This window comes from Pseudonaja textilis, chromosome 3 (assembly GCF_049901715.1).
Source record: "Pseudonaja textilis isolate UNSWEBS1 chromosome 3, rPseTex1.2, whole genome shotgun sequence".
NCBI classification, from domain to species: Eukaryota; Metazoa; Chordata; class Lepidosauria; order Squamata; family Elapidae; genus Pseudonaja; species Pseudonaja textilis.
The window spans coordinates 53,099,596-53,127,437 of record NC_141992.1 but is presented as its reverse complement, the minus strand read 5'-3'; the positions used below and the strand labels follow the sequence as shown (position 1 = coordinate 53,127,437).

The 27,842-nt window shown below is 42.6% G+C and overlaps 1 protein-coding gene across 1 annotated transcript; it reads left to right on the top strand.

The window, feature by feature from the left end:
• The first annotated feature begins 13 nt into the window (after positions 1 to 13).
• LOC113440704 (adhesion G protein-coupled receptor E3-like) lies at positions 14 to 27,806 on the top strand. The gene is made up of 17 exons (XM_026707284.2): positions 14 to 64; positions 1,413 to 1,448; positions 2,612 to 2,668; positions 3,257 to 3,301; positions 13,182 to 13,258; positions 14,346 to 14,438; positions 15,954 to 16,131; positions 16,676 to 16,792; positions 17,150 to 17,346; positions 17,821 to 17,979; positions 18,402 to 18,596; positions 18,942 to 19,177; positions 19,336 to 19,396; positions 20,208 to 20,299; positions 21,249 to 21,417; positions 23,317 to 23,415; positions 25,732 to 27,806. The coding sequence occupies exons 1-17, from the start codon at positions 34 to 36 to the stop codon at positions 25,792 to 25,794; spliced, it is 1,905 nt and encodes a 634-aa protein (XP_026563069.2). The 5' UTR covers positions 14 to 33; the 3' UTR covers positions 25,795 to 27,806.
• The last annotated feature ends 36 nt before the right edge of the window (positions 27,807 to 27,842 follow it).

Below are 27,842 nucleotides of genomic sequence, written 5' to 3'. Positions count from 1 at the left end.
AATTAGTCATTAATTCACTCACACAAGAAGGCAATGAGGAATCCTCTCGCTTGTATCACTCTAGGTGAGTAGACAATTCCTTGGTTTAAGGAAATCAGATAATAGCTCAATGGTACAGCAGATATATTCCAGGTGGAAGGTCCCATATAAATGGGAAAGATTTATACTGAGACAAGAGATATCAGTTGTGTGGCATTGCTGCACCTCAGCCTTAAAACAATTGGTGAGAATGGAGGAGTGAGCATTCACACTTTGGCTCTCTGGTGCTAAGGCTAAACTGTCCATGACTCAGCCCTACCAGACATCCCTGAGTAAAAAATATTACAGCTAAAGTAATTCTACCCAGTTATTTTGTATCATGTTCTGCAAGCCAAAATGGTAATTATCAGAAACTTTAGACCAGTATTTAGTAAACCTACTCCTAAAAGAAGTTCTAAGGTCATAGAAGACCTGGGAGCTTCCTTCAAAAAGTCCAGTGAAGACAGAATTTTAAGGAAATTTTAGGTGTGGAAAGTGGGGAGGGTGGGGATGGAAGGCAGGGGTGGGATTAAACAAGGATAGTTTCATTGATTTTGAAGACTTGAAACAGTTTGATTTCAGCAATTCCCAACTAATCCCTAAAATTGTATTCATAACTATTTAAAATGTTTAAGAAGAACCAATATTGATACAATATTGGCAGTTTTACAATCTTAATTCTTCCACTCAATCATACTGCTATTTTCATTCATGGATGTAGAAGAAGAAGCAAAGCCTGGAGGTGGAATAAAGAGAGGAATCAGCCTGGAGTCATTAGATTGCTACAAGTGGTCTAAGTTCAACCCCTCTTAATTTCCATTAACTCTTACCTTCAATATCAACATATATTTTGAACTCTATATAGACTTTCTGCTACAGGAACCTCTCACTTGTTTTTCACATAATTTTAGTTTATGCCTTGGTCATGATGGCTCCTATTTGTGCATTACACACCACCTTCTGATGTCAACAAGCAACAGCCATGTTGAGAACGCTTTGCAAGATCTCTAGAAATTCATATGAATTTTCATCTACTATTTAAAACACTTTATACAATTCTCAAGGGAATTTTTTTTATGCATTTCAGCATGACTTTTAATGTAGAGCTCATGGTCAACCCGAATGTTCTTATTTTGACACAATAAATAATGATAATAATTTTTATAGTCCTTTTTACAGTGGATGGTAAGTTTTTATATAGTGTAATGATGCAATGATGATAACAATTTTAAATGAATCAGATACAAGTGGAATTACAAATCCAAGTTTATGCCAAAGCAACTGAAATTTCATAGGTCAAAGTTATTTCATCTAAAAAGGAAGGAGGACTATCTTGCATTTTAAAGACAATTATATTATACTTATAATGTTATAATTGCATTTATTTATTTTAGGTCTTGGATTGGCAATCATTTGTGCAAATGTAAAAGGTAAAACTTATTTACCTTCACAAGAATAATATAAAGAAGTGATCCTAAACACTGATTGTGCTTGTCGTTCAAATGTCAGCTAATACATATATTTTTCTTTGTAATGAACTGAAAGATAGACAACTTAGGTAAAAACTGAATGTGAATTTGTATAGTAACAAATCCCTTTTGCGTAGTAGCACCATATGGTACTACATCTTGAGAGTTTTCTCCAATTAGTATAGGCAAGTATAGTCGTACACCTTCTGAAATAAAAACATTTTAAAATATGAATGCTGTTTTTCTTTTGCAGAGAAATGGGTGCATTTTATATACCAGTGTATCTTTTTCCATATATCCAGTTTTGCACCAAAACTGCCATGTGTCATTCATGCTTATGTTTATTTCAGGATGGAATTTTTATTGACAGATTAATACTTTTCCTGCTAAAATAAATTTATAGCAGATTTAAAAAGCTGAATTCTATGTAGGGGGAACCCTATCCAAATTATGGAATATGTTGCTGTTTATCCCCCTCCCACTCCTCAACAAAAGAGGCAACTGTGATAACTGACAAAAGTTTCCTTACTAGCTTCCTTTTTTATCATATAAAATAAAATGCATGCTTTTAAATAAACCTCTGCACTGAAAAGATCACAAAAATATTATTACATGCCTGATTGCATCTAGCTACATTTTATGGGAAGAGATCTGTCACAGCAAGATTAACAAAATGAAATCTGAGACAGGTTTTGGGTTTGTAACATTTTTTTTACCAGATTGAGAAATAAAACAATACAAACTTGTTAGGCTTCAAATGTAGAAATTAGGTGGAGAACATTTTCAGAACATCTGTGTAGGTAGTCCTTGACTTATGACCACAACTGAGTGCAAAATTTCTGTTGTTAAATGAGACATTTGTTAAGTGAGTTTTGCCCCATTGTACAACCTTTCTTGCCACAGTTGTTAAGTGAATCACTGCATTTCATAATTTAGTAGCTTGACAATCTTCCTTTTCCTTTATGGTTTTCCTTTTCTTTATTCTTTCTGCTAAATACTCTGCAATGTCTATGTAACATGCAGTTATCTAAGGTTGCTTATATCCCTACATCAATAAAGAAACTCTAGCAGTCTTGTTCAGCTGGATTTGTCTAAGGATTGAAAGGAATTGCTTTCTTCGGTAGGAACCTCTGGTGAATCAGCATGGAACCATTTTGTGTGTAAGATCTATTCATTGTTTGGTAAGTTTTAAATTGTGTCTACCCCTTTATCACATGTAATCCCCAAATGCATAAAAGTGAAGTGAAATACAATTTCATTACATGGTTGGTGCTTCTTGTCTAGACTACTTTAAAAATTTGAACCATACTAAGCACAGGTTGGCCTTTTGATGTTTTACCCTTCTGTGGACCTTACAGTTAATTCCACACATGAATGCTTGCTGATAAATTGGTTTAGGGCCTGTCCCCTCTACTGATGTAAGTTACACATTTCCTTTTACTCCATATCACTGGCTGTTTCTTAATGAAAATTGTCATAGGTTAAGGCAGAATCAGGCCATGATAAAATGCAGAGAATTTAAGTTTGTTATATTCCTAGCATGTTACTCCTGCCTTTTATAATAAGATACATTAGGTGCTACTATTGTATAATAAATCACGACCACATTTTTAGTGCAAAAAATCTACACCTGGCAGTCATCTATGTTTTCCTAAAATCTTCAGTTAGTTTATACTAAACAATGTGGTTAAAGAAAGGAAGACACTATACTGTGTATAATTTTGCTTAAAATGAACATGGTCACTGAAAATGTCCTTCTTATTTTCCAGGCAGCAATTGCAATAAGCCAGGATCGAACAATAACATTCCTAAGAGTAAGTGTATTTATTCATTGACTCTTTTCAATTGTATCTTCTTGAGCTTAACTGAATGGAACTAATCGAACTGTAGTTTTCAGCCACTATCAATGTCTTGATAAATGAAATGTTCTATTATGGAGAGATGTTGAGCAATTTAAAATAGATATAAACTAATAAAGATCTATGACATAATATGGGTTTGAGAGCAAAGGGTCACAAGGCCTTCACTGACAGCATTCTTCTTAAAAGATAAACAGTTAAAACTTCTGGCAATTATTAACATTTGCAATCAGGGAATAGGCTTACATTTCATCTTGAGTTTTATATAGACAGTACATTCTCTCCAGCAGAGAAGTAAAATAAATAAAATTGGATTAGTTGGCTTTTTGGCTTTTGCACATAATATTTCCCTTACAAATTAATACAAAGAGTACCACGATGAATTATGCCAAGCACCATTTTGTCCAGTCAATCAGATACCTCTGTAGTTTCCACAATCAATAGATGAAATTCAAATCCAACATCCAACCTATCTTATGGGGATTAAGATGATCATCTCTCGAAACCATCCAAGGTATTGAGTACTAGGAGATTTTGTGGTCAGTTATGCACTGTAAAAAGAAATGCACCTTCTGGTCTAACTCTCCTTCTAATCAATGTCACCGAATGACTTCAAGAACTTTTATATACCATCCATTTCCAAATTAGGCAAAGTGCTTTACAAAAGATACATATAATAAAATGGCAGCCAAGAAGCACCTAATAATTGCTCTTTTAAAAAACAGTTCACATAAATGATCAGCAGAACAGTCTGGTCTTAATCAATTTATGAAAGCCAAGGGAGTTCTATAACTTAGGAGAAAAGATATTTCACAGTGTAAGCCATATATATACCTGTACACACATATATACTTGTGTACATGTATCTGTACACACACACACACACACACACACACACACACACACGCACAAGTCTATGAGTAGGGAACCTTCAATGCCCCTGTCAGAATCTGATTCGGAGGGGGAGGCTGAGCAGCTGACAGGGAGTGGGAGTGTGGCTTCATTGGCTATGGAAGAAATTGGGGAAGGGCAAAGTCCAGCTGGGCAGAGCAGGGAAGAGGTGGAGCAAGGGAGAAGGAATTCAGAAGAAGACCCAGGCCCACCCCTTCCTCATCCTAGGGCGTGCAGGGAGGAACAGAGAGGGAGCAACATGAGTTGTGTGGCTTATGGGGGAGGAAAGGGCCCTGATTCCCTTCATTAGCTGCAGCTGGGAACACAGTGTTTAAAAAAGGAAGCTGCACACAGCAAACGGTTGGGAGCAAATCATGAATTATCTGGTATTGTTGAGGCTTATCTGTGTTCCTGGCGTCTTCCCAACTGTGTCTGTTTTGCTGTGCTTTCAAGTCTGCAATTCCTTCTCCTGCCTTGTCAAGTTAATTACTGCAGTGTGGTTTGTTTGGATTTTTAGTTACAGTTTGTACCAGTGGTGGTATTCAAATAAAGTTGCCACCGGTTCGGTGGGATTGGCTCGGTGGCTGTGCTTTGCGCAGATGCACACTTTGCATGTACGTGTGCACCAAACACATACTTTGCGCAGGCACAGAGGCGTTCTAACTTGCCTCCTGCAAGCTTGCACGATGCAGGTTGTTGCAGCAGCTACCATGCGGTGCTATTCTGCGCTGCGCAAAGCAGCTGCGCTTTGAATTCTGGCCATAAAAGTGAGTATGGGAGCCCAGGAGGGTGGGTGGGCCAAACACAGAGCAGTGAAGAGAACCGGTTCGGTCTCCACTGCTCATCGCCCGCTACTGGCTCTCCAGAACCAGGCAGAACCGTCAAATAACACCACTGGTTTGTCCATACTTTGTTTTTGGACTGAATTTCCTCCACTTAAAGACTGCTTCTGGGAGAGTTTTTCTCCAGCTGAAGATAACCTGGACATTGGGGCAAAGTTGGAGATAATAAAGGGACTCTTCTTGCTTATTTGACTGTGTTGCCTTTGTGCCATGCCCTGCGTCATCACAGAACCTTTAAAATTCTTTCCTGCTTCAGGCAGACTGTGTCTTCAAAGGAGAAACAGTTCTGTAGCTTTCTGGGAGATAAGATGCAGAGCAGGCTTGTCCAAACCACGGCCCACGGGCCGCATGTGGCCCAGGTCGCCTCGTAATGCGGCCCAGTGCCCACCCCAACCATCGTGCCACAGCCAGCGAGAAGGAGGAGGAGAGGCAGGCGCGAGGCGGGGCGAGGCAAGCGCCAGGCCAAGCAGCAAGAGAAAAGGTGGGCGCCGTCAGAGCGCCACCTCCTGCTGTTACCACCGCCGCTTCTGCCCCTGCCACCGCTGCTGCTTCTGCCCCCGCCGCCGCCGCTGCCCTCACCGCCGCCGCTTCTGCCCCGCCGCCACCCCCGCCGCTTCTGCCCCACCGCCACCCCCACCGCTTCTTCCCCCGCTGCCACCCCCGCCGCTTCTGCCCCGCCGCAACCCCCGCCGCTTCTGCCCCCGCCGCCACCCCCGCCGCTTCTCCCCTGCCGCCACCGCTTCTCCTCCCGCCACTGCTGCTGCTTCTGCCCCCGCCACCGCTGCCCCGCCGGCGGGGTAGAAGCGGTGGCGGCGGGGGAAGAAGCACCGGCGGCGGTGGTGGCGGGGCAGAAACGGTGGGGCAGAAGCAGCAGTGGTGGCGGGGAAGAAGCGGCGGCGGGGGCAGAAGCAGCAGCGTTGGCGGGGAAGAAGCGGCGGCGGGGGCAGCAGCGGCGGTGGGGGCAGAAGCAGCAGCGGTGGTGGGGGCAGAAGTCTTCCCCACCTCTGCAGCAGCAGCAGCAGCAGCGGCAGGGCAGAAGCCTTCCCCCCACCGCTGCTTCTGCCCCCGCCGCTGCTGCTGCTTCTGCCTTCCAGTCCTGCCTCATCCAGCCGGGCTATTTGCAGGAGGAGAGGTAGGCGTGAGGCAGGCGAGCTTTCTCCCCCCCACCCCGCAAAATTTGGCCGGAAAATAAACTGTGATAAAAAAAACGTGATAAAAAATAAATAATTTTTAATAAATAATAAATAATAAAAACATCTCACTAACTTTATTTCCAAATAAATTTAATGTTAACTATGTTTTCTATGGTTTTTTGGGATGATAGGGTATCGTTACTGTTATTTTATTTTATGTGCGGCCCAAACCAAATTTTCATCTTCTAATGTGGCCCAGGGAAGGTGAAAGGTTGGACACCCCTGATGTAGAGTTTTAAAGATGACAACCAACGTTTTGAATTGGACTCATAATCAAATCATATCTGTCGTATCTCTCATACGAACAAAGGACGCGAGGCAGTGACTTGGTTCAGCTCTTTATTCGGGGTAAAACACAAGTGGGGTGAGTGGGGGAGAAGCGCGGCTTAAAAGCATTTTCTGCCGAGTGCGGCGGCCAATCGGGTCGTTTTGAATCGCCCGCGATCGGCTCAGCCAATCGCGGCCGATTCCGAACGACCAATCAGTGCCGCGCACTCAGCCAATCCGGTGGCCGTGCGCTTTAGCCAATCCGGGCTGCCGGATTTCGAGTATGCAAATGTCTGTACAGAACACCCCTCCCCTCTTGGTTTGGTCCTACGTGACGTAGTCCCGTAAGTAGGCGGGGCTCCGTATTTTCCGACTGGACTTGCGCTGGTCAGTTGTCTCCTGGCTGTCGGCCGGTTCGGGTGGGACTCCTGTCGCTCTCCGCCTCGTTGATGGAACCGCCTGGAAGGGTGAGTCAGGCCTCTCGCCGCGGCTTCCTCCTGGTCTCCCCGGGTTGGTCAAGCTGCTGGCTTCGCTGCTCCCGCTCGGCTTTTCCGGGCTGGTTGAGCTGGCTTGGCTGCTCCCGCTCGGGCTTCCGGGGCCGGTTGAGCTGGCTCGGCTGCTCCTTCCAGGTGAGGCTTCGAGTGGGTCGCTCTCCGGTTCTTCAGGTGGTGAGTACTGCTGGTTTCTTTTTGGGTAGGTTTGTTCTTTTTGTTCTTTGGGGCCTCCCCTCCCCTCTTGGTTGGTGTTTTGCCGGTTCCTTTCAGTGTCTGGTGTTTGCGTGTCGGTTGTATTTCCCGCGGTGGTTCTTGATCTCAGTTGGTCGATGTGGCGTTTCCACGCTCGTCCGTCGGTAGTTTGAAGGCGGTACGAGTGTGGGCCTGTTGCTTGGGTGATCGTTGCCGGTATCCAGAGGGGGTCCCCGGTAAGGTTTTTTGCGTAGACCCTGTCTCCTGGTGCGAATGTTCTGCGTTTGCTGGTGGAGTCAGGGGGTTTCTCTGGGTTGTATGTGGGGTGCAGGCAGTCGAGCGGTGATCGCAGTTTCCTCCCCATTAGTAGCTCCGCTGGGCTCTTGTTCGTTGTAGTGCTCAGGGTTATGTGCTGTATTAGCAGCATCCGGTTTATTTTGTCTTGTATGTCCCCGGTTTCGATCTTTTGAATGGTCTTCTTCGTGAATTGGACCATTTTCTCCGCCCTTCCATTCGCCGCCGGGTGCGCCGGTGCCGTTAATGCGTGCCGGATCCCTCGTTCTGCCAGGAATTTCTCGAAGGGCAGCACGGTGAACTGGGGCCCGTTGTCTGACACGATGACATCGGGAAGGCCGTGGGTTGCGAAAAGCTTACTGAGTTCTCTGATGACGGCGTCTGTGGTTGTTGTGTTCATGTTGTTTACCTCCAGCCAATTGGAGTAAGCGTCTACGGTTACCAGGAAGGTGTGTCCTCTGGTTGGTCCCACGAAATCTACGTGGATCCGGGACCATGGCCCCCTGGGGGTTTCCCATTCTAGGATCGGGGCGGCGGGGGGGTTTGGTCTTGATTCCTGGCACTGCTTGCAGGAGGCCACCCAGGCTTCGATCTCCTTGTCCATCCCTGGCCACCAGGCGTGACTTCTGGCCAGGGCTTTTGTCCTAACGATGCCAGGGTGCCCTTCGTGCAGCATGCTCAGGACTTTTTTTTGCAGTTTTTCTGGAACTATGACTCTGTCCCCCCACAGTAGACAGACTTTTTGCGTTGATAGCTCTGTTTGTCGGCTCCGGTAAGCTTTGAACTCGTTGTCCACGTCCTTTTCCGGCCACCCTTTTCCCACCCATCTTAGGACCTGCGCCAGACGTTTGTCTTTATTGGTTGCTAGGGCAATGTCTGACGCGGTCAGGGGTAGGTTGGGTAAAGTCTCGATGCTCAGGGTAGATGTTGTGGGTGCCGGGTCAGCGTCCAGGGTTGGCAATGGTGTGCGGCTGAGGCCATCCGCGTGCAGGATTGACTTACCGGGGCGGTGGATTAGCCGGTAATTGTAGGCGGCGAGAAATTCGGACCACCTTGTCATCCTTGGGGAGAGGATGATTGGGGTGGCCCGGTCTCCTGCCAGTATTCCCAGCAGCAGCTTGTGGTCCGTGATTATGGAGAAAGTCCTGCCGTAAAGGTATTCATGGAATTTCTTTACGGCTGCGACGATTGCTAGAGCCTCTTTGTCCAATTGGCTGTAGTTTCTTTCGGATTTTTAAAGGGTCCTCGAGAAAAAGGCGATGGGGGCTTCTTTTCCGTCGGCGAGGGTGTGGCTGAGGACGGCTCCTACGCCGAAGGGTGATGCATCGCATGTTACCGTGATGGGGAATGTCTCGCTGTACTGGATGAGGACAGCGTCCGATGTGAGAAGGTCCTTGGTTTTGTTGAACGCGCCCTCTTCTTGCCTTCCCCACGTCCAGGTGGCTGCCTTGTCGAGCAGCCTATGCAACGGTTCCGCCACGGTTGCCTTTTGGGGCAGGAAAACATTGTAGAAATTAATCAACCCCAGGAACGCTTGTAACTCAGTTTTGTTACTGGGTCTTGGGGCTTCCTTGACGGCTTTGATTTTGCCCTCAGTGGGGTGGATTCCGTCCTGATCTAGGAGATATCCCAGGAATTCAACCCGTGCCATGCGCAGTTGGCATTTCTCCCTCTTAACTTTTAGCCCTGCACTTTGGAATCTTTGCAGTACCTCCCTTAGGCGGCCTTCCAATTGTTTCTGGTCGGCCGCGGCTACCAGCACGTCGTCAAAATAGGGTACTACCCCTCTTATGCCCCGGAGGAGCCTCTCCATTAGGCTTTGAAACACCCCCGGGGCTACGCTGACTCCGAACTGGAGTCTCTTGCAGCGGAATGCCCCTCGGTGTGTGACTATGGTCTGTGCTTCTGTGGTTGCCTCGTCGACCGGCAGTTGCTGATAGGCTTGGGCCAGGTCGAGTTTGGCGAAAACCCTGCCCCCCCCCCCAGTGAGTGTAGGAGGTGCTGCACTACTGGGACGGGGTAGGCGCTTTGTTGGAGCGCGCGGTTCAGGGTGGCCTTATAGTCCCCGCAGATTCTCACCGACCCATCTGGTTTTATCAGGGTGACTATAGGAGTCTCCCACCGGGCATGGTCCGTTGGCTCGAGAACTCCCTGCTCGATGAGCTTATTTAATTGCTCATCGATTTTGGGGCGGAGGGCAAAAGGCACTCGCCGGGGTTTGAGGCGGATGGGGGCAATGGTGGGGTCCAGGCTGAACGATATTGGGGGCCCCCGGTACTTGCCTAGGTTGCCGTCGAAGACCTCTTGGAAGTCGCACACAAGCTGCTCCTCCCAGTCTGCCTCGGCGACGTGGTTGGTGCCGGTCACTTCTATTCCCAGCAGCACGAACCATTGGAGTCCCAGGAGGCTGGGGCGGTCTCGTTCGACGATGGTCAGGGGGAGTATTTCGGTGCACCCTTTAAATGTGACCTTGAAGTGCCCGGTCCCTACCACGGGGATGCGATTCCCCTGGTAGTCCTTGAGGATGAGCTTCTGGCTCTCCAGCTCGTGCCGCTTCATGGAGGGTACTAGCCGCTTAATTTCCCGCCACGCGACCATGGATAGGTAGGACCTGGAGTCCACTTCCATCTTGCATGGGCGGTCTTCGATGGCGACCTCCACGTGGACCTTCCGGCCATCCCAGTTGGAGGAATGGCCGACGATGATCGTCTGGTGCGTTTCCTCGCGCTGGCGGTTTTCGCTGAAACGGCGGCTCCTTGCTTCCCGGCTCCAACGGCTCTCGCTGTCCCGGTTGCGGTTCCTCGGGGGGGTGTTGTCGCGCCTGGCGTTGTCGCGTCTCCGTGGGCTGCCGTCTCGGTGGCGGGGGCTGTGGTTTCATTTGAAACGGCAGACCTTGGCGATGTGGCCCCGCTTGTCGCAATGCCGGCATATTGCATCGAAGAACCGGCATTCCGACCGTGGGTGCTTGCCGCCGCAGCCAGCGCACTGGAACTTTGATTTTCGGTTCCGTGGTTCGCGCCGGTCGCGCCCCATCTGCAGCCGGTGGATGTCTTCCTCGTCGTCTTCCGAGTCGGAGGGGGATTCGAGGTCGCCATGGTGCGTGGATGCGGCCGCTCGGTGGTTGATTTCGGCCCGATTCTCGGGGGTCGCAGTCGTCTCGGCCATGGCGGGCCGCTCCGTGGTGCTGGCCTGCCGCAATTGGGCCGCTGATTTCCGGGTCGCTTCTGCTGCGGTGGCTTCGGCAAGGGCGTCGGCAAGGGAGATGTCGCCCTTTGCCATGATCCGACTCTGTAGGACGGGGTACCTGAGGCCGAGGACGACGCGGTCCCGCAAGGCTTCATCGAGATCGGTGAACCCGCACAGTCCCCCGAGGTCCCTGAGGTCAGCCACAAAGTTGCTGACACTCTCGCCTTGCTTCTGGTCGCGGCGGTAGAACTCGTGCCAGCGGATGAGGGTGGGCACGGCGGGCGCGTAGTGGCTTCTCAGCAGCGGTTCGAGATCAGCCCAGTCCATGGCTTTCACATCGAGAGGTTTGGCGAGGGCTTTTGCCATTTTAAACACTGCGGGCCCGCAGTGCGTGAGGAAGACGGCTCGTTTTCTCTGCCCGTTCGCGTCCTTGAGGTTGCTACTCTCCAAGAACATGAGGAATCTGTCTATGTACGATTCCCAGTCCTCCGTAGCTTGGTTGAAGGGAGCGGGTGGCACGTTGCCGCTGGCCATGTTGCCGATTGCGGTTCCGTGAGCCACGTGCGGTGTGGGACTTGTTTTAAAATCCCATCCTCGTCGCCAGTGTCGTATCTCTCATACGAACAAAGGACGCGAGGCAGTGACTTGGTTCAGCTCTTTATTCGGGGTAAAACACAAGTGGGGTGAGTGGGGGAGAAGCGCGGCTTAAAAGCATTTTCTGCCGAGTGCGGCGGCCAATCGGGTCGTTTTGAATCGCCCGCGATCGGCTCAGCCAATCGCGGCCGATTCCGAACGACCAATCAGTGCCACGCACTCAGCCAATCCGGTGGCTGTGCGCTTTAGCCAATCCGGGCTGCCGGATTTCGAGTATGCAAATGTCTGTACAGAACAATATCAATGCTGTAATTGTAACAAAGGCTTAGAACAGATGAACATTCTACTTCAGGCAAGCAGATGGGATAATGCACTTCATGTCATTTCAAAAGCAAAGTCATGTAGATGGTGTGGTGGCAGTTTGAGAGCTGACAAGGGCATGAGTCACTGAACTCAGAGCATGCCTTTCTAAGTAGGTCTGCAACTTGTACATCAGTTAGAGATAGGCAAAGCCTCAGCCACAGCTTTTCTTTGCTGTTTCAGAAGGAAGAGTAGGTCCAGGGAAATTCTAAAATTGCACCAATGCTGCTGCTGCTTATAGGGGAGATGATTCCATCAAGACTTAAAACTGGAACCAGGACAGAGCCACATCTATTCCCAACAAAGAGCAATGCTCTCAAATTGCAGGGATTTAATCTGAAGTTGTTTTGCCCATCTAGTAATCCAGACACCAAATCGGGATTACCACAGAATATTTGGGTGGTGATATTAATGGCATCTCACCCAAAACTGATAGATGGCTTCTCCCAGAAGTTTTAGGAAGACATTGAATGGCATGTGGGAGGAAATTGAACCCCATAGTACCCCACATTGTAGCAACCACTGTCTCAAGTTTTCCCCCCACACAACAGCTGAAATTGCTCAGTAAGCAAGGGGTGAAATAACTACAAAGTCCCTCCAGTCCTCAACAAGAGGAATTTGAACTCAGCAGGAGACTTTCTTAAAGCATATATTTTTTCTTATGACCTTAACATACACAGAAATATATGAAGATAGAAAAACCACACATTTATAAATAAATCTTGAAAAGAGGGATGCAGGAGTAAAAAAGAGGGAGAAATTGTTCCTTGTTATTTCTTAAACAAAGAATCACTTAATAACAGTAACCTGATGCCAGATGACCAAGGACAACATGTCAAGACCTTGTCTTTATCACGATTTGTTCTAATGATCAAAATAACTCATAGAAAAGAGATGATACAATTTCCAACACCTACCCTTCCATATGTCCAGAAGAATAACAAGGGTATTGGATGCTGCTGAAAGATCTAAGATGACCATGAATGGTGCACTCCATCCTGATTCCCAAAATAAGTCATCTACCAGGATGATCAGTTCTGTCTCATTCCCAGCCTGAGCCCTGGTTGAAGATTCCAGAAAAGATGTTTCTTCTAGAATCCTCTACAAATGAAGTTCCATGGCCTCCTCCAGAATTTCTTGTAAAATGGGAAGATTGGAAACTTATAACTGTTCTTTATAAGTTTTGCTATAATTGGCTAGATCAAGAGTTGTCTTTTCAGAGGTGGGAATAAGATTAATTTCTGAATAAAGCTGCATAAAATCAAATAATTGTAATAGAATGTTTTGTCTCTCAACAATAACAAAAATGATTGTTTTGTTCCAGTGAGTGTACATAAGGGATGGGGCCACATGAAATATAATTGTTCAATTATAAAAAGTAAGGAAAGTTGCTTCATACTCAGGGAAAGGATCAGAATGTGGCCCCCATCCCGAACATGAGACATGTCATCCATCGAAGTATTTTAACTTTTTAAGTGGACAGTTTGCTTTGGACTTAACAGTTTTGTATTTTCCTTTACAGAAAGTCCCTTTGACTCCCAAGTACAAAAAGTGCAAAAAAATCTCAATTCAAATAAGTGCTTAGATAAACAAGAAAACGTAAGTATAATACATTATATGTTAAATTTGTATCATTTTTTAAAAAATCAGCCTGTTTATACTACCAATGCTGCACAGTTATATACTTGGAGTAGTTGATGTGAAATGTGATTTGAATAATGACAAGCCATTAACCACAAGAAACGTTTGTGGCAGTTCACAATCAATTCTGCACCTGCTTGAGCTCATTTCAGCTGGGAGGGGGAGGGGAGTCAATTTATTGTTGGGAGAGAAATTGGGTTATGTGAAGATGGTAATGCTGGGGGTTTCTTTTCTTGCTGTAGCTCTGCAATGGTTTGGGGACACCAGTAATGGAATTGCTGGTCTTGTAGTCTTGTTATGAAGTCTTGTCTAACTCTACCTCCTGAATCCTCCCTCCCTCCCATTTCTATTATTACCCACTAAGCAGGCCATCCTGCTTAGTTGTCTAGCTGTGCCTCTATTCCCACTTATTTATGTTCACAGAAATCAAAGAATGAGCACCCTTTAGCATATATGTGCCCCCAATACTCCTCATATGTGGCTTTGAAGCTCTGAAGATCACAATGGCCAGTTATGGATAAGCTTATCATATATTTTTTTAAAAGTCAAATATTGCTGGTTAATTAATTTAAACAGAAGCTCTGTTGTCTTTTTTTTTTTTTGTTTAATTATTTTAAAACAGAGTTTAAGAGAGGCATTGAAAGCACTGTCACAAATTTCTATAATTTCTATTTTATCTCTGATTGCTGAACAAAGCGTTCCAAAGAAATGTATGGCAACCTACAACCCCACTGAAGGTTTGCTAGTCCCTAAAAGATGTGTTTAGATTAGAACATTGTTTCTGAAGAGAAGAAAAGAGCCCTGGATCAGGAAAGAAATTTCAATTGATGTGGCTTTCAGGGTTTGGTGAGCTGATCTGGCATCTGTGGTAGAGAAATCCTGCCCTAACCGGGAGCCTCCAATCTTGGCAATGTTACCAGTTTTTCGACTTCAATTCCCAGAATGGAGTCGTGAAGTTGCCAAGGTTAGAGACCCCAGCTGATATAGCTTCTTTCTTCACTTGCCAACTCTGAGATCACATGCTTCCTTTCTCCTTTTCTTTTAGGAAAAGAATTTATACTGCTCAGTGTTGGGTTCTGCCTTGAATTTTTGGAAACCTCCTGGTGCTAATGACAAGCATACTGAAACCACCCTGAAAGTGAGATTTATTGACAACTGCAGAGACAACATTTCACCACAGCTTCTCTTTCCTGAGAAGCAAGGCTGTATAGTTTCCTGTTGTGTACCTTGATGATGAGTGGATAGAGGAAAAGTTGGGTCATTATTCTAGGAACTAAATCAGTTTTTCAAATAAAAATTCAAATTCAGTTCATATCTGTGTTTCAATATGGGATTGGCTTAGAGAAGGGAAGGGACTTTTTCAGTGTTGAGTGGAAATGAGATGGGAAAATTAAATTCTAGAAAATAAGGTAGAAATAAATAAATTGGCTCCATATTTCATAAGATTCCATTGTTAGACATTTAAATTTTGTAAATATATTTTATTTAATTTTGGTATGCAAAATCAAGTTTTATATATGCTTTAGTTAATTAAAAGTAACAAATAATCAAGAATCCAAGATCCATGATTGTATGGATTCCATTGGGGAACCATGTTAGCATTCTTTTTTTTTTGATCCCACACAAGAGATTTCATCTCTTGTATTGTAGCATAAACCTTTTTGAGTCATGAGAAATAAATCCATTTATGGTGAAGCGCATAATTAATCTGTAAACGTTAAGATGCCACAAAACCTACTGTAGTTAGGGTTAGGGTTAGGATTAATTTATAAGGGTTAATTAATAAGAAATATTTAGGAAAATTAGAAATAGGTAAGGTCTATACTGAGAACTCCAGAAAAGCTAAATTGTGAAAGGTTTTTAAAATGCAGCATAAAAGTAAAAGACCATTCAAATTTATTTTGTAATGTCAGTCATGGAATTGATGTCACAACTTTGGGTTTTGTTTTGAATTTGAAAAAATGAGCAGGTGAGGTTTTTATATCTACAGACTGGGTTCCAAGTTTTGTTTTGGCATTGATTTTTAAAATGATCACAATGGCTATGCTGATAAAACCATCTTTTGGCTATGCATGGAATCTGAATCCAGCCATATGGCCATATAACAGTGTAAAATTCAAGTTGAAATATATTGAGTGTCTTTTACAATATCCTGACAAGAACATTCTTAATGAAATGCTGGAGAAAAACTAAATGAGATTTGAAAAGTTTGCTTCTTGTAATTTGATTTATTTATTTATTTATTTGTTATTTGGTTTGTCAATTGCTCACAAGATACTAGGTATAAGAAAAAACATAGTTATGAATACATGGATACATATAAGAAAAATAAAAGAAAAAATGGGACAGGGACGATAGGCACGTTGCTGCACTTATGCACACCCGCTACAGACTTAGGAAGGGGATGAGGTCAATAGTAGACAGTCTAAGGTTAAAGTTTTGGGGGTTTGGGGAAGAAACCACAGAGTCAGGCAGAGTATTCCAGACTTTAACCACTCTGTTGCTGAAGTCGTATTCTCTGCAATCAAGTTTGATGCGATTAACCTTGAGTTTGTATCTATTTTTTGCTCTTGTATTGTTATGGCTGAAGAATTCATTGACAGGTAGGACATTGCAATGTATGATTTTATATACTATACTTATAATGCTGCAGGACTCGGTGAATTTCTTCGAAAATCTTTTTGATAATCGCTCTCATTGGGATAATAACTTAAAGAAGGATTTTGTCACAATTTTGCCCATGATTATGGAGGAAATCAGCTTAGGTGCACTATTAACAGCTCTTGAAAATCCAGGAAGCATCTCTCAAACAGTGGTTCAAAACTTCACAGGTAAGGAAAAAGAAAGATGAAGTTTGTCTTTGAAGAAAAAAAAGAAAGGCATTTGCCTGTATGTTGCACAAATCAAATTCTCTGTACTGAGTCTTTTTTCATTCATCGGGCAATTCACAATTTTGACTTCTTTAATGAAGACAGCCTGTATATGAGAGTTCAGACATGTTTTCAATTTATTTATTTCATTTATCATTTAAATTTGATTCCTACCTTTGCATGAAACTTTCCAATAAGCTGTCCCGATTAATCAAATCATTCATTAAAAACTGAAAACAAAATGATTTATTAATATCACAAGTAGTAATAAGACCAACAGCATTGTAATCAATTCAGTTGACAGTTTTTTTCATGAATGAACCATCAACTGGTAAGGCCCTAACTCAAAGCACCTGCATCTACTCAAAGCAAGTGCTATTATTAGGAATTTTGTTTCATTCTATCATGACATGAGGTTCTTATTTGTCATTAGTTCTGGTTTTAAAAAAATGAACTGGCATTCATCAGATCCATTCAGGAACTTGGCATTTTTCTGTCTTTTCAGTGATCCAAACAAATCTTATCAGTCCAGAATCCTTTGAAAAGAATGAAACACTCACATTAAAAGCTCAAGGAGATCAAATGGCCATTCACCCAAGAGCAACCACTGCCATGACGACAGGTATTGTTCATAACTAGCTTGGTTTTTCTACAGAGTAGATCCAAAATTACTTTTACTATCTATTTCATTGCTCCCTCCCTGTCAGCCACAATCCTAGGATATCTGAGTTTGCGAAGTGTTTTATCACTCTGGTTTGGATTAGGGAAGTTGCAATCCAACACATTTGTAAAATCCTACATTTTACATGGGAAAGGTAAAAGGGAATAGAAAGCGGCTGGTAATACTTATTTTACCAAGAAGTAAATATATGGGTCTACACTGATCCTTTCATTATCAACATTTTCCCAAGTTTGGGGAAATCATGTATAGTTTATTTGGTTTTATGTTTCTCCCTGATATTCCTTCTGTCTCTTGCAGATACCGTTGCTGTGGCTTTTATATCATACGGTGGGCTAAAAACACTTTTAGATGATACTTTACTGCAGAATGGAACATTCCTGGGCAATGAAATGTTGACAGATGTTCATATGAATTCTAGGCTAGTAAGCGTTTCTGCCAGGACCAAGATACAGAATATTTCTATCCTGGTCAACCTCACTTTTCAGCATCTCAAGGTATGTAAGTGAAGTCTACCTCAGAAATCAAGCCCCCCAAATGCAATGCATGTGCACCCCCCGTGCATGCGCCCAGCCCCAATGGCAGAGAACCGAAGACTAGCTAGCCGGCAGGAGGTGTGTGTGTGCATGTGAGGCAGAGCTAAACTGGGGTGATGGCTCTGCATGCCACCTCTGGCACACATGCCATAGGTTCACCATCATGGCTCTAGGTAGGCCTTATTGTTATTCAAGCTTTATAAATCAGAAGTCTGATAGTGCCGTTTCACACTAACAACTCTTACAAACCTTACACATTTAATAGTATTGGTGTCTCCTGGTCCTTAAGTTCTATTATGTTTATATTGTTCCTTTTGCTTGTCTTAAAGTTGTTTCCTTGTTAATGTATAATAACTCTACAGCTGTGCGGTAGGAGATAAAGTAAATATGTAGATTTTCTCCCTAGCTCCCATCAACATTACTTCCCTCTTGCAGAATAAAGTTGCCCAGGAAGAGGTTCTCTGTGTCCACTTGAATTCTGGTGCCTTGTCCAATCATGGTTGCCAACGACTCTTTTCTAACATCACCCATACAGAATGCAGCTGTCAACATCTGTCCAGTTTTGCTGTGCTGATGGCCACAACTCATAAACAAGTATGTAATTTCTGAAAACATCTCAGAACTGTATCGTGGTAAACAACATGTTTTTTTATTCTCTCACTTGTTATATCTACTGTTGTGTCCTGCTTTTTCATCATCGAAGCAGCATTTTTCTATTTGACATGCTGTAAAGTTTTCCATCATTATTCGTGGTTCCTTCCTTTCATATATAGAAAGGTAAACTAAGAAATGCTTGTGTTCCTCAAGATTTTGAACACTCTGATGCTTTATTTCCAATCACAATAACAACAAAAACAGTCAGGTAACAGAATAGCTTTTATGGTCTATATCAGGGGTCCCCACAAGTCTTAAAGTTGCCAAGTTTGGAGACCTCTGGTCTAGATGAAGTATAAACATATCTTCCTTATCAAAAGGTGGCTCATATGATTTTGAGAACAACTGTCTTCTCTTTCCAGGGAGATCTGATCCTCACCATTATTAGCTACCTTGGGTTGTCCATCTCAGTCGTTTGTCTCTTCCTGTGTATTGTCACATTCCTCTTCTGCCGCTCCAGCCACAACAGCAGCACCTTCATCCACCTACAACTGAGCTTCTGCCTGTTTTTAGCAGACCTCCTCTTCATAATTGGAATAGATAAAACAGGCAACAAGGTATTTCAGAAGAATATGTATTGCTCTGTTCACTGGAGAGAGAACCCCCTCTGAGTGTGCTTCCTACTTAGGAATTCTTCATTTTTCTATAGATTGACTGAATTGAGTCAGTTTTCTTTGCAAACCCAATTCTTTCAGCTTTTTATTAGCTTTATTATAGTGACATATCTCAAGTGAAAGGAGAGTTACTGTGCACAGATTTTTACTGTAGCACTGCTGGTGGAAGCAGGAATGTCAAATATGATTTGTTCCATTTCTCTGCTTTCTGTTAGCCCAGTCTACATTCAAACCAGCAGTTCAAGAATCAGATGCTGATAAAGAAATAACATTTTATTTTTTATTCAGATCCTGTGTTCGGTCATAGCTGGAATTCTGAAATATCTTTTTTTGGCTTGTTTTGTCTGGATGTTCTTGGAAGCTGTCAATCTCTACTTCATTGTCAGAAACTTGAAAGTTGCAAATTACAGCGGGGCCAGCAAGTATATGAAGATATCTATGTACCTCATTGGTTATGGGTTTCCTGTCCTGATTGTAGCTATTTCTGCAGCAATTAAACCTGGAGCCTTTGGGACACTTTATCGGTAAGCCTGAGCATATGGTTAAAAGCTGCTTCCCTCAGCCTGGTGCCACCAAAATGTAGGCTACATACACACAATTGCTAGTATAACTCAGGGAGCACAACTCTGTATAACACATGGAAGTGTTTAACTTTCTCCTGATGATATTTCTTTTTCTTTAGCTGCTGGCTTAATCCAAATTTTATCTGGAGCTTTATGGGACCTGTCTGTGTGATAATTGTGGTGAGCAAATATTGTCTCTTATCCTTTATAGTAGAGAAATAAAGAGTTTTATAACTTTTTTCTGAGATGAAAAAGAAGAGAAAAAGATCTTGATCTCATGTAGCTAAAATAGATACATCAACCTTGGTTGATCTTTCTATATTTACAATGTGTTGGGAGATGTTCGTAAATTTTTGAAAACGCAGGAAAATCAGTTCTTCCGGCTACACAAGAGAAATTAATTAATGATATTTTGCAAAGAGCTGCAATTTTATACTAAAGGATAAGGTGTTAGAGAGAGAAAGATGAATTTGAGAGCGAAAAGCTAACCCATTTTGTCCTGAGTTACAGAAATTTCTTTCTCCCCCCCCCCCCTGTCATCTGTAATTAAAATAGAGGCAGATGTCCACTCATTAAAAGCATCAGCTACCAAAATATATTATCTAAAACAGCAGTCCCCTTTCTGGTTTGGCAGCCCGGTGAGGGTTGGGGAAAGATGGGATGGTTTTGCATGAGGGACAGGAGTGGACGTGCGCGCCCAGTTTCATTTGTGTGAGTAGCCACCGCTCACACAAGAGGGGTTGTGAGCACAAGCATCTGCCATTCGCATGCGTGGGTTTGCAAGTGTGCATTGCTCACACAGATGTGTCTGATTGCCCATGCACACTCACCCGCCATTTGCATAGCCTGGTTCTAAATAGACCATGCCCAGGAGTTGGGGACCGCGATCTAAAACCAACAATTGTTCTCTCTTCTTCATCTTATTTAGTCTTAGAACATTATCTATCTACTACTGTTATCTTCTTTCTAAAGATTCTTTTTCTTCCCAAAGGTCAACTTGGTGTTCTTCTGTCTTATTCTGAAGAATCTGCATAAAAAAGTGGCATCTCTCAATTCAGAGATATCTTCAGTCAAAAATACCAAGTAAGAGTTAACACAAAGCATGAAATGTGGAGTACAGTTCCATGTGATCCTCACGAATAATAATGCTTCATCATTATTATTATTATTATTATTATTATTATTATTATTATTATGCTTCAAAATTCTTTTTCATGACAAATTGCGAGATACAAAACATGTACAATACAAGAAGGGCATTGGGAAGCAAATGTAGGAATCCATGTAGTGGAGAACAGTGCTGTGGTCTTTGTATGCATGAGGTTGGCAAAATTTAGCAGAGGGGTGAATTGTTTAGAAACTATCAGTAGCAAATTTTCATTATGGAGGTCAGCATCTTTCACCCCATTGAGTTAAAAAATGGTATAATCTAGGTTGTTCCTCCATTTTGCAGAAATATCTTGTATGGATGCATACTGGCTGGGCATCTGTAGAAGACAGTGACTTTACTAAAGCATAGGTGCAATATGAAATAGGATGTCTCAATATTCATTGATTTTAAAACAAGCTTTTTGTCACCAGAATATCAAAGCAGTGACCTTAATCTTGGGAATTAGCAGTAGATGTTAGGTGAACTGTCTCAGCAAAGGGGAAACTCCAAGTGATTGATAAGGGCCTACTGTACGATTTCCCATTCTTCTTTGACTATGGCCACAATCAACTTTAGCCATTTCCCATTGCTCCACATATTTCATTTACATCCTCTCTTGTGAAGTGAAAGTTATGGTTTCATTCTACCACAGAGTCAATTGAGGGAGAGAGGATTACCTTAGACCAGAGATGGACAGCTATGGCAACTTTATGACCTGTGGACTTCAACTCCCAGAACTGAGTGATGCTGGCTCAGGAATTCTGGGAGTTGAGGTTCACAGGTCATAAAGTTGCCATAGTTTCTCAGCCCTGCCTTAGATTGATTCAGATGCTCTCTTTTCAGCAGTGTCATTTCTCTGTTGATTTCTTGCCTTTGTTGTAGGTCACTGATATTTAAGGCTGTAGCCCATGTGTTCATCCTGGGTGTGACCTGGTGTTTTGGCCTCTTTCAACATGGCCCTGTGGAAGACATTATGGCATATCTGTTCACCATCACCAACAGTGTGCAAGGAATCTTCATTTTCCTGGTGCACTGCTTACTCAACCAAAAGGTGTTGTATAGCTGTGTTTTTCATTCTTTTCCTCCCTGGGTTCCCCTGTCTAGGTTGCATTATTGAGGAAAAAGATTGCCACTTTCCCAGTTTGTATAAATCTCAGCATATGCTGTGGTCTCCTGTTATGTGTTCTTCACTTTTGTGCCTTTGAAATATCCATATGGCCCCTGGCTGAGAATCATCAATATAGAAAACAAATGTTGTGGTTAGCTGGCAGCAGGTGCGGATGGCTGAGGAAAGCGAGGACTCAGATGAGGGGCCAGGACCATTAGGGAGTGGACTGCTGCCTTCAGAGATTGTGGGGGCTGGCAGCAGCGATGAGGAGGTTCCCGAGGAGCCTGTGCCAAGTGCACATGCATGCAGGATTGCTTGCAGGAAAGAGCAGCATGGGCGACTCGTGAGTAAGGCTGCAAGGTAATGGCCCTTCCTTCAAGAAGATAAAAGGCAGCTGTGAAGCGAACATTCTTTGCAGGAAGCAAAGGTGTTTTGAAACTCAGCCTTGTGGACATTACAGTATCTTAATTTGGTGTTTGAAGACTCTTGTGTTGTGAAATACTTCTTATTTGTGATTCTTGGCAGTCTCGTACAGCTTTGGCAAGGTTTATGCTTATCAAAGTTAATTAGTTTTCAGCAGCCTTTTAACCGGGGTTTCATAAGACTCATTAAAAGGTTTCTGTTCCCTTTGGTTATTATTTGTCTTATTGGAAAAGGTTTTGGGTCAGAACAACAAGAGAGGGTTGCACAGGAACGTAAGTTACCACACAAAACAACCTAATATTTCAAATTTTCCAGATTGGGTTCAGGATTTTGTGAGCTCCTGGTATAGGAATTGTCAGAGTCATCTCCCACTCCCAGTTTCTTGTCCATGCCATGATAAAGAATGTGGTAGTAGCAAATGTTACTTCAAATTCACTCTGCAAATGAACTAAACTTCCCTTGGCATAAATCCTTCCCATTATAGTGAGCAGCAGCACCACTGACAGATAGGTATGGAGTGGGATATTTGCTTCCCTTGTGGATCTGAAGCCATATTTGTAATGCCTATAAAGGAAATGTGTTCATTTTTCACTGAACATTTCTGGAATGTTTTTAGAGGCTGTTGTTACATATAAAGTGGCCCCAAGAGTGGTTTTGCAGGCTGCAGATTTTTTTTTAATACCTGAATTCATCTATAACTGATATGTAATCATCTGCCCTTTTAGCTAGCCTTTACAGAAAGTACAGGTATTTGTTAGACTTTGTGAAATTCAGTGGAGATTATAGACAGATCAGTAATGGAATTTACTAAATGGCTGTCCAAAATATGTACATTCCTTTTAGTTTATTTCGGGATCTTCTTTAACTTCTTTTACCCATCATTATACAACCAGACCTAACCGGAGGGTTTCTGAAATGGCAAAAAGGTATATAATCTTTAACTTTCCTTTAGAGAAAATAAGCAGACTAGGGAAATAGAAGGGGAAAAAAATGCATCTCAACAGCCTCTTTGCAATGGGAACACTGTAGATTAATTAGTTTGTTTACTAATATACAATAACTATTGTCTTTACTAATAAACACAAACAAATCCACAAACCAAACTAAAGCTGATTTGATTTCTTTGCTTTGGAGTAGTTCACATACAGGTGATTCTTATTTAGCAACGGCCTCTTTTTGCTATAACAGTGACGAAGAAGTAACTTTGTGGCCAATTTCTGTCATTTACAACTTTTGCAAACCTGTAAAGCAAAGGAAAGCTGAAATAAGGTTGTGAGCACAGCCTAGTTTCCCTTAGCAACTACTTCACTTAAAAGCCAAGTTGTCAGTCCCGATTATGGCTGCTAAATGAGGACTTCCTGCTCTAATAGGAGTCTAGTAGACAATTCCTCCTTCTGACTTTGAATTTTGGATTTTCAGGTGAGAGAAACATACCGGCATTGCATCTGTTGTGTCAGAGAGAGTCCACCTCAGGTTTCTGAGATTGTGGTGACCTCTTTTCCCATCAGCAATCTTTCAGTAAGCATGATCAAAACTTTTGATTACATTTGAAGCAGCATGGGTAAACGGCTTCTACAGTCCAATATTGCAAGAATAAATATGCATAGGATATCATATTTCAGAGATTAGAATTATTTTTTCAAGCTAATATTATTGTTATAGTGCAAATACCATGTATCAGAGGTGGTATTCAGCAGGTTCTGACTAGTTCTGGAGAACCGGGAGCCGAAATTTTGAATAGTTCGGAAAACTGGCAAATACCACCTCTGATTGGCCCTGCCCCCATCTATTCTCTGCCTCCCGAGTCCCAGCTGATCAGTTGGATCTTCTTTTATTTCCCTGCACAGGAGAACAGAGCTGGAAAGCAGGTTAGTGGGGTGGGGAGGGAATGGGGATTTTGCAGTATTCTTCCCCCAGGAGTGGGGAGGGAACAGGGATTTTAAGTATCCTTCCCTTGCCTTGCCCACCAAGCCAAACCATCCCCACCAACCCAAGCCATTCCCACCAAGCCATGTCCACAGAACCGGAGTAAAAAAATTTGAATCCCAGAGGGGGAAAATACTGGTAGTCCTCAACTTATGATCACAATTGAGCCCTAAATTTATGTTGCTCAGTGAGACATTTGTTAAGTGAGTTTTGCCCCGTTTTACGACTCTTCTTGCCACAGTTGTTAAATGAATTGCTGCAGTGGACAAGTTAGTGACTTAACTTGTTGTTAAGTGAATCTGGCTTCTTCCCCCTTGGCTTTGCAGGCCAAAAGGGTGCAAAAGGGGGGGGTCATAGGACCCTGGGACACAGCAAAGGTCACAAATATGAACCAGTTGCCAAGCACCTGAATTTTGATCATAGGGATGCTGCAACTATTTAAGTGTACAAAAATGGTGATAAGTCAAATTTTGCAGTGCTGGTGTAACTTTGAACGGTCACTAAACCAACGGTTGTAAGTCGAGGACTACCTGTAGTTGGTTTAGTTTGGTGTTGCTGAGATTTAGTTTCACCATTATTTTCACCAAAAGAACTAGGAAATTTATTTATTTGTTTGTTTGTTTGTTTGTTTTGTCAAGAAATTATAAGATAACAGGTATAAGTATAAACATAGTTATGGATACATGAAATGGATACATATAAAAAAATAAAAAAGAAACAATAGGACAGGGACGGTAGGCACGTTGGTGCACTTATGCACACCCCCTACAGATGTCTATGAAAGGGGTGTGGCAGAGGTGGGATTCTACCAGTTCGCACCTATTTGCTAGAACCGGCTGTTAACATTCTAAGCAGTTCGGGGAACTGGTTGTTAGAAGAAATTACTGGCCTAATCCTGTAAGGAAGGCAGGAAGGAAACATTCTGGTGTTGCTTACAGAAACTGCCTTTCCATTAACTCTTATTACATTCTTGGCAGGACTAGACTTCCTGTCTCAGGAACTTCTCTGGAGTTTTTTCCCCTCCTTTGCTGGTAATTTGCTTGTGTGGAGTGACCATTCAAAGTTACAATGGAACTGAAAAAAGTGACTTATGACCATTATTCACACTTGCAACTGTTGCAGTATCCCCACAGTCATGAGAGGCCAGGCAAGGAGATGCGTGCCTCGATGTGAGTGATATTGAGTTGGCCATGCCCAGCCAATAACATGACCACCAAGCCATGCCCACCAACTAAGCCACACCCACAGGACCAGTTGTTAAAAAATTTGAAACCCACCCCTGGAGTGAGGTCAATAGTAGACAGTCTAAGGTTAAAGTTTTGGGGGTTTGGGGAAGAAAGCACAGAGTCAGGTAAAGTATTCCAGACATTGACATGCACAAAAGAGCTGTCTAAATAACCGAAAAGTTATTTGTGTTTTGTTGAAAAAGTGTAGAGGTCTAGTATTTCATGGAGGTTCTGACACTGATCATTTATATCAGGGGTCCCCAAACTTGACAACTTTAAGACTTGTGGACTTTAACTCCCAGAATTATCCAGCCAGCTGTGTGAATATAAAAAGTCTAAGTGATTCTACAATTCTTTTGAAATGACCAGTAGATCTTACTGGAATATTAAAAGCATCTCATCAGTTGTTAAGAATGGAAAAGTTACTGGAAATTATGTATGTGGAAACCAGCAAAGCTCCCCTACCTAGAATTAGTTTCCCATCTTTTGCAATCTAATGTTATGTGGCTCAAGCTATCACAATATAAGCTGTAGTTTATTTGTTTGGACATATATTACACAAAAATAAGGGTGGAATTTGTCAACTTTGGTTTGCTGCATTAGCCTAAATCTAGCCTTGGGTTGCTATGTTGTGTTGTTTTCACATTTTGTTCATGACCTAATAAAAGCTTGTTTTTTTTAGGCAAATGTACCAAGTGTTACTGCAGTGGTTGACCAGAAAATAGAATGGGGGAACCCAACATAGCTCACTGTTTCTCCTTTGGACTCTTCTGTTCAGTTTGAACAAAACTGAAGAAAATGTGAATATGTTAAGCCCTTTGTTTTCTTGTTGGCTCTCAGTCCTTTAATGTGACTTGAAATCCAGATCCATGCTGGAAACATAACTTTTAGATCATTCCCTATTTTTATTGCTCTTTTTTCTCTGTTTTTTCTATAGTATATAGTGCATATAGTATATGCTATATATAGTATATATAGTACAGTATTCAGCCATTTCACATTCAGAATATTTCAACTTTGCAAAGGACATATTTAAAATATTTTATACAATGTTTCCAACCATGTTTCTGTACACTGCTCTTTTAGGGAATGTCATGCTTACTAAGGATGAACATGGGTTGAAGGAATACAAAGGATGTGCCAACATAACAGTATCTTGACAGCAACATTCCTCTCCATAATGACAGTGTACTTTTAAATCGATCAATAGATTCCTTTTTTGTGCTGCCAAAAAGAGTATTTATTACAGTCCTAAATCCTTATCTGTGGCAACATAAACATATTGAAAACTACAGACATTTCTGCTTAGAGAAGGAAAACACAACTGAAATAGTTCAGAGAGACAAAATGCCACTCTGGAAATAATCCAAGAACGGTCAGTTTCCAGACCAAAATTCTGCTTGGCTATCCAAGAAAGTCAAAGCACCATCCATTAGGCTAGAAGGAGGTGGAATGTTCATGTGTAAAGCTGATTTCCACAAAGAACCAGTCAAGGCACAGTTTCCTTTATACAGGCCATATTTCTACAGGATGAATCAATTAGCATTCCTCATTTGTCAGATATACTTCTTACTTTCAAGTGGCTGACTCAACTTCCTTTGCTCTTCTCTTGTCAAGTTGTGGTGTTTTCCTGAGCTTGGGACTTACCTAGCTCAACTTCTGTATCAGCTGACTCGGCCTGCACTGACCTGCCTGCACTGACCTCAGCTGCATTGCAACCTCCTCTCTTCAGCTAATCCCTGTGCTTGAGGCTGAGGCTCAGATTGGTCAAGCTCTTCTACTTCTGAACCCCGAAGACTCAGACTGATCCTTAACAGATACACATTGGGTTAAAGATTAGAAGTTTCTACAACCATGCTGGTACAAAAAATAGTACAATTAATTAGCAAGAAACAACTTGATCCTTTCAATCCTATCAATCCAGATGGAGTTGAATATTTAGGAATAGTTTATAAAATGTTGGTGTTAATTTTAAACTGCAGTCAAGTTTCCTTTTCTGTATAATTAAAAATGGAACTTGTGTCATAGCAACAACTTTCATTGTCACTGCTTGTAGGAATAAATTCTTCAAAAAATGTTATTTTTGTTTTAAGTAATTCTCATCAGTCCCATATCCCCAAAGCCCTAAATTTACATTTGTTTTTCTTGAAACCGCCATATTGCACTGCAAACCTACATTGAATTTGGAATCAACTACGTTTCCAAGATCCTATATTGTATCTTTGAGCAGTCTTAATACATCACAGTTACTCTCTTTTTAAATATGAGAATAAATTGTTCATTTTATTATCATTTTATCTGGTTAAACATTAATTGCTGAGCTAAATCCAGTTAAATATTTCTCCAGGTGCTGAAGGCAGCTTCCCTGAGGATCTCCGTATTTATTTATTCTCCTGTGAGATAAAATTGTCTGGAAAAAAGGTCAGCTATTGAGTTTCATTGCTGAAGGGATTATTTGGCTGGATCTGGATGAATCTCCCTGCTCTGGGTCCAATACCTTAAGCAATGTATTATAGTGGCTCTTATATTAAGCCCAATTCTTCAAATACTCTGGGAGGATGTTCTGAGATTTGAAATCACAATTTTAATCTTTTCCAAAATGGTTCTTGATTTATGTCCATAGTTCTGTTTTTTTAGGGTGTGTGTGTGTGTGTTTGTTATGGTTATCTGTTCATTAATCTGTTTAAAATACTTTATTTATAAAAGATGAAGTATTTTAAATGCATTCATTAGTTGAACTTAGCTAACAATTTTACTAGCTGATGTTTTCTTTCTTTATTGTTTATAACCATG

Bases quoted from the DNA above. Each gene is read 5' to 3' on its own strand.
- LOC113440704 (XM_026707284.2), top strand. From the start codon at position 34: ATGAGGAATCCTCTCGCTTGTATCACTCTAG. The intron at 14,439-15,953 runs GTGAGATTTATT...ATAATGCTGCAG, and splicing joins ATACTGAAACCACCCTGAAA to GACTCGGTGAATTTCTTCGA. The intron at 19,178-19,335 runs GTAAGCCTGAGC...CTTTTTCTTTAG, and splicing joins GCCTTTGGGACACTTTATCG to CTGCTGGCTTAATCCAAATT.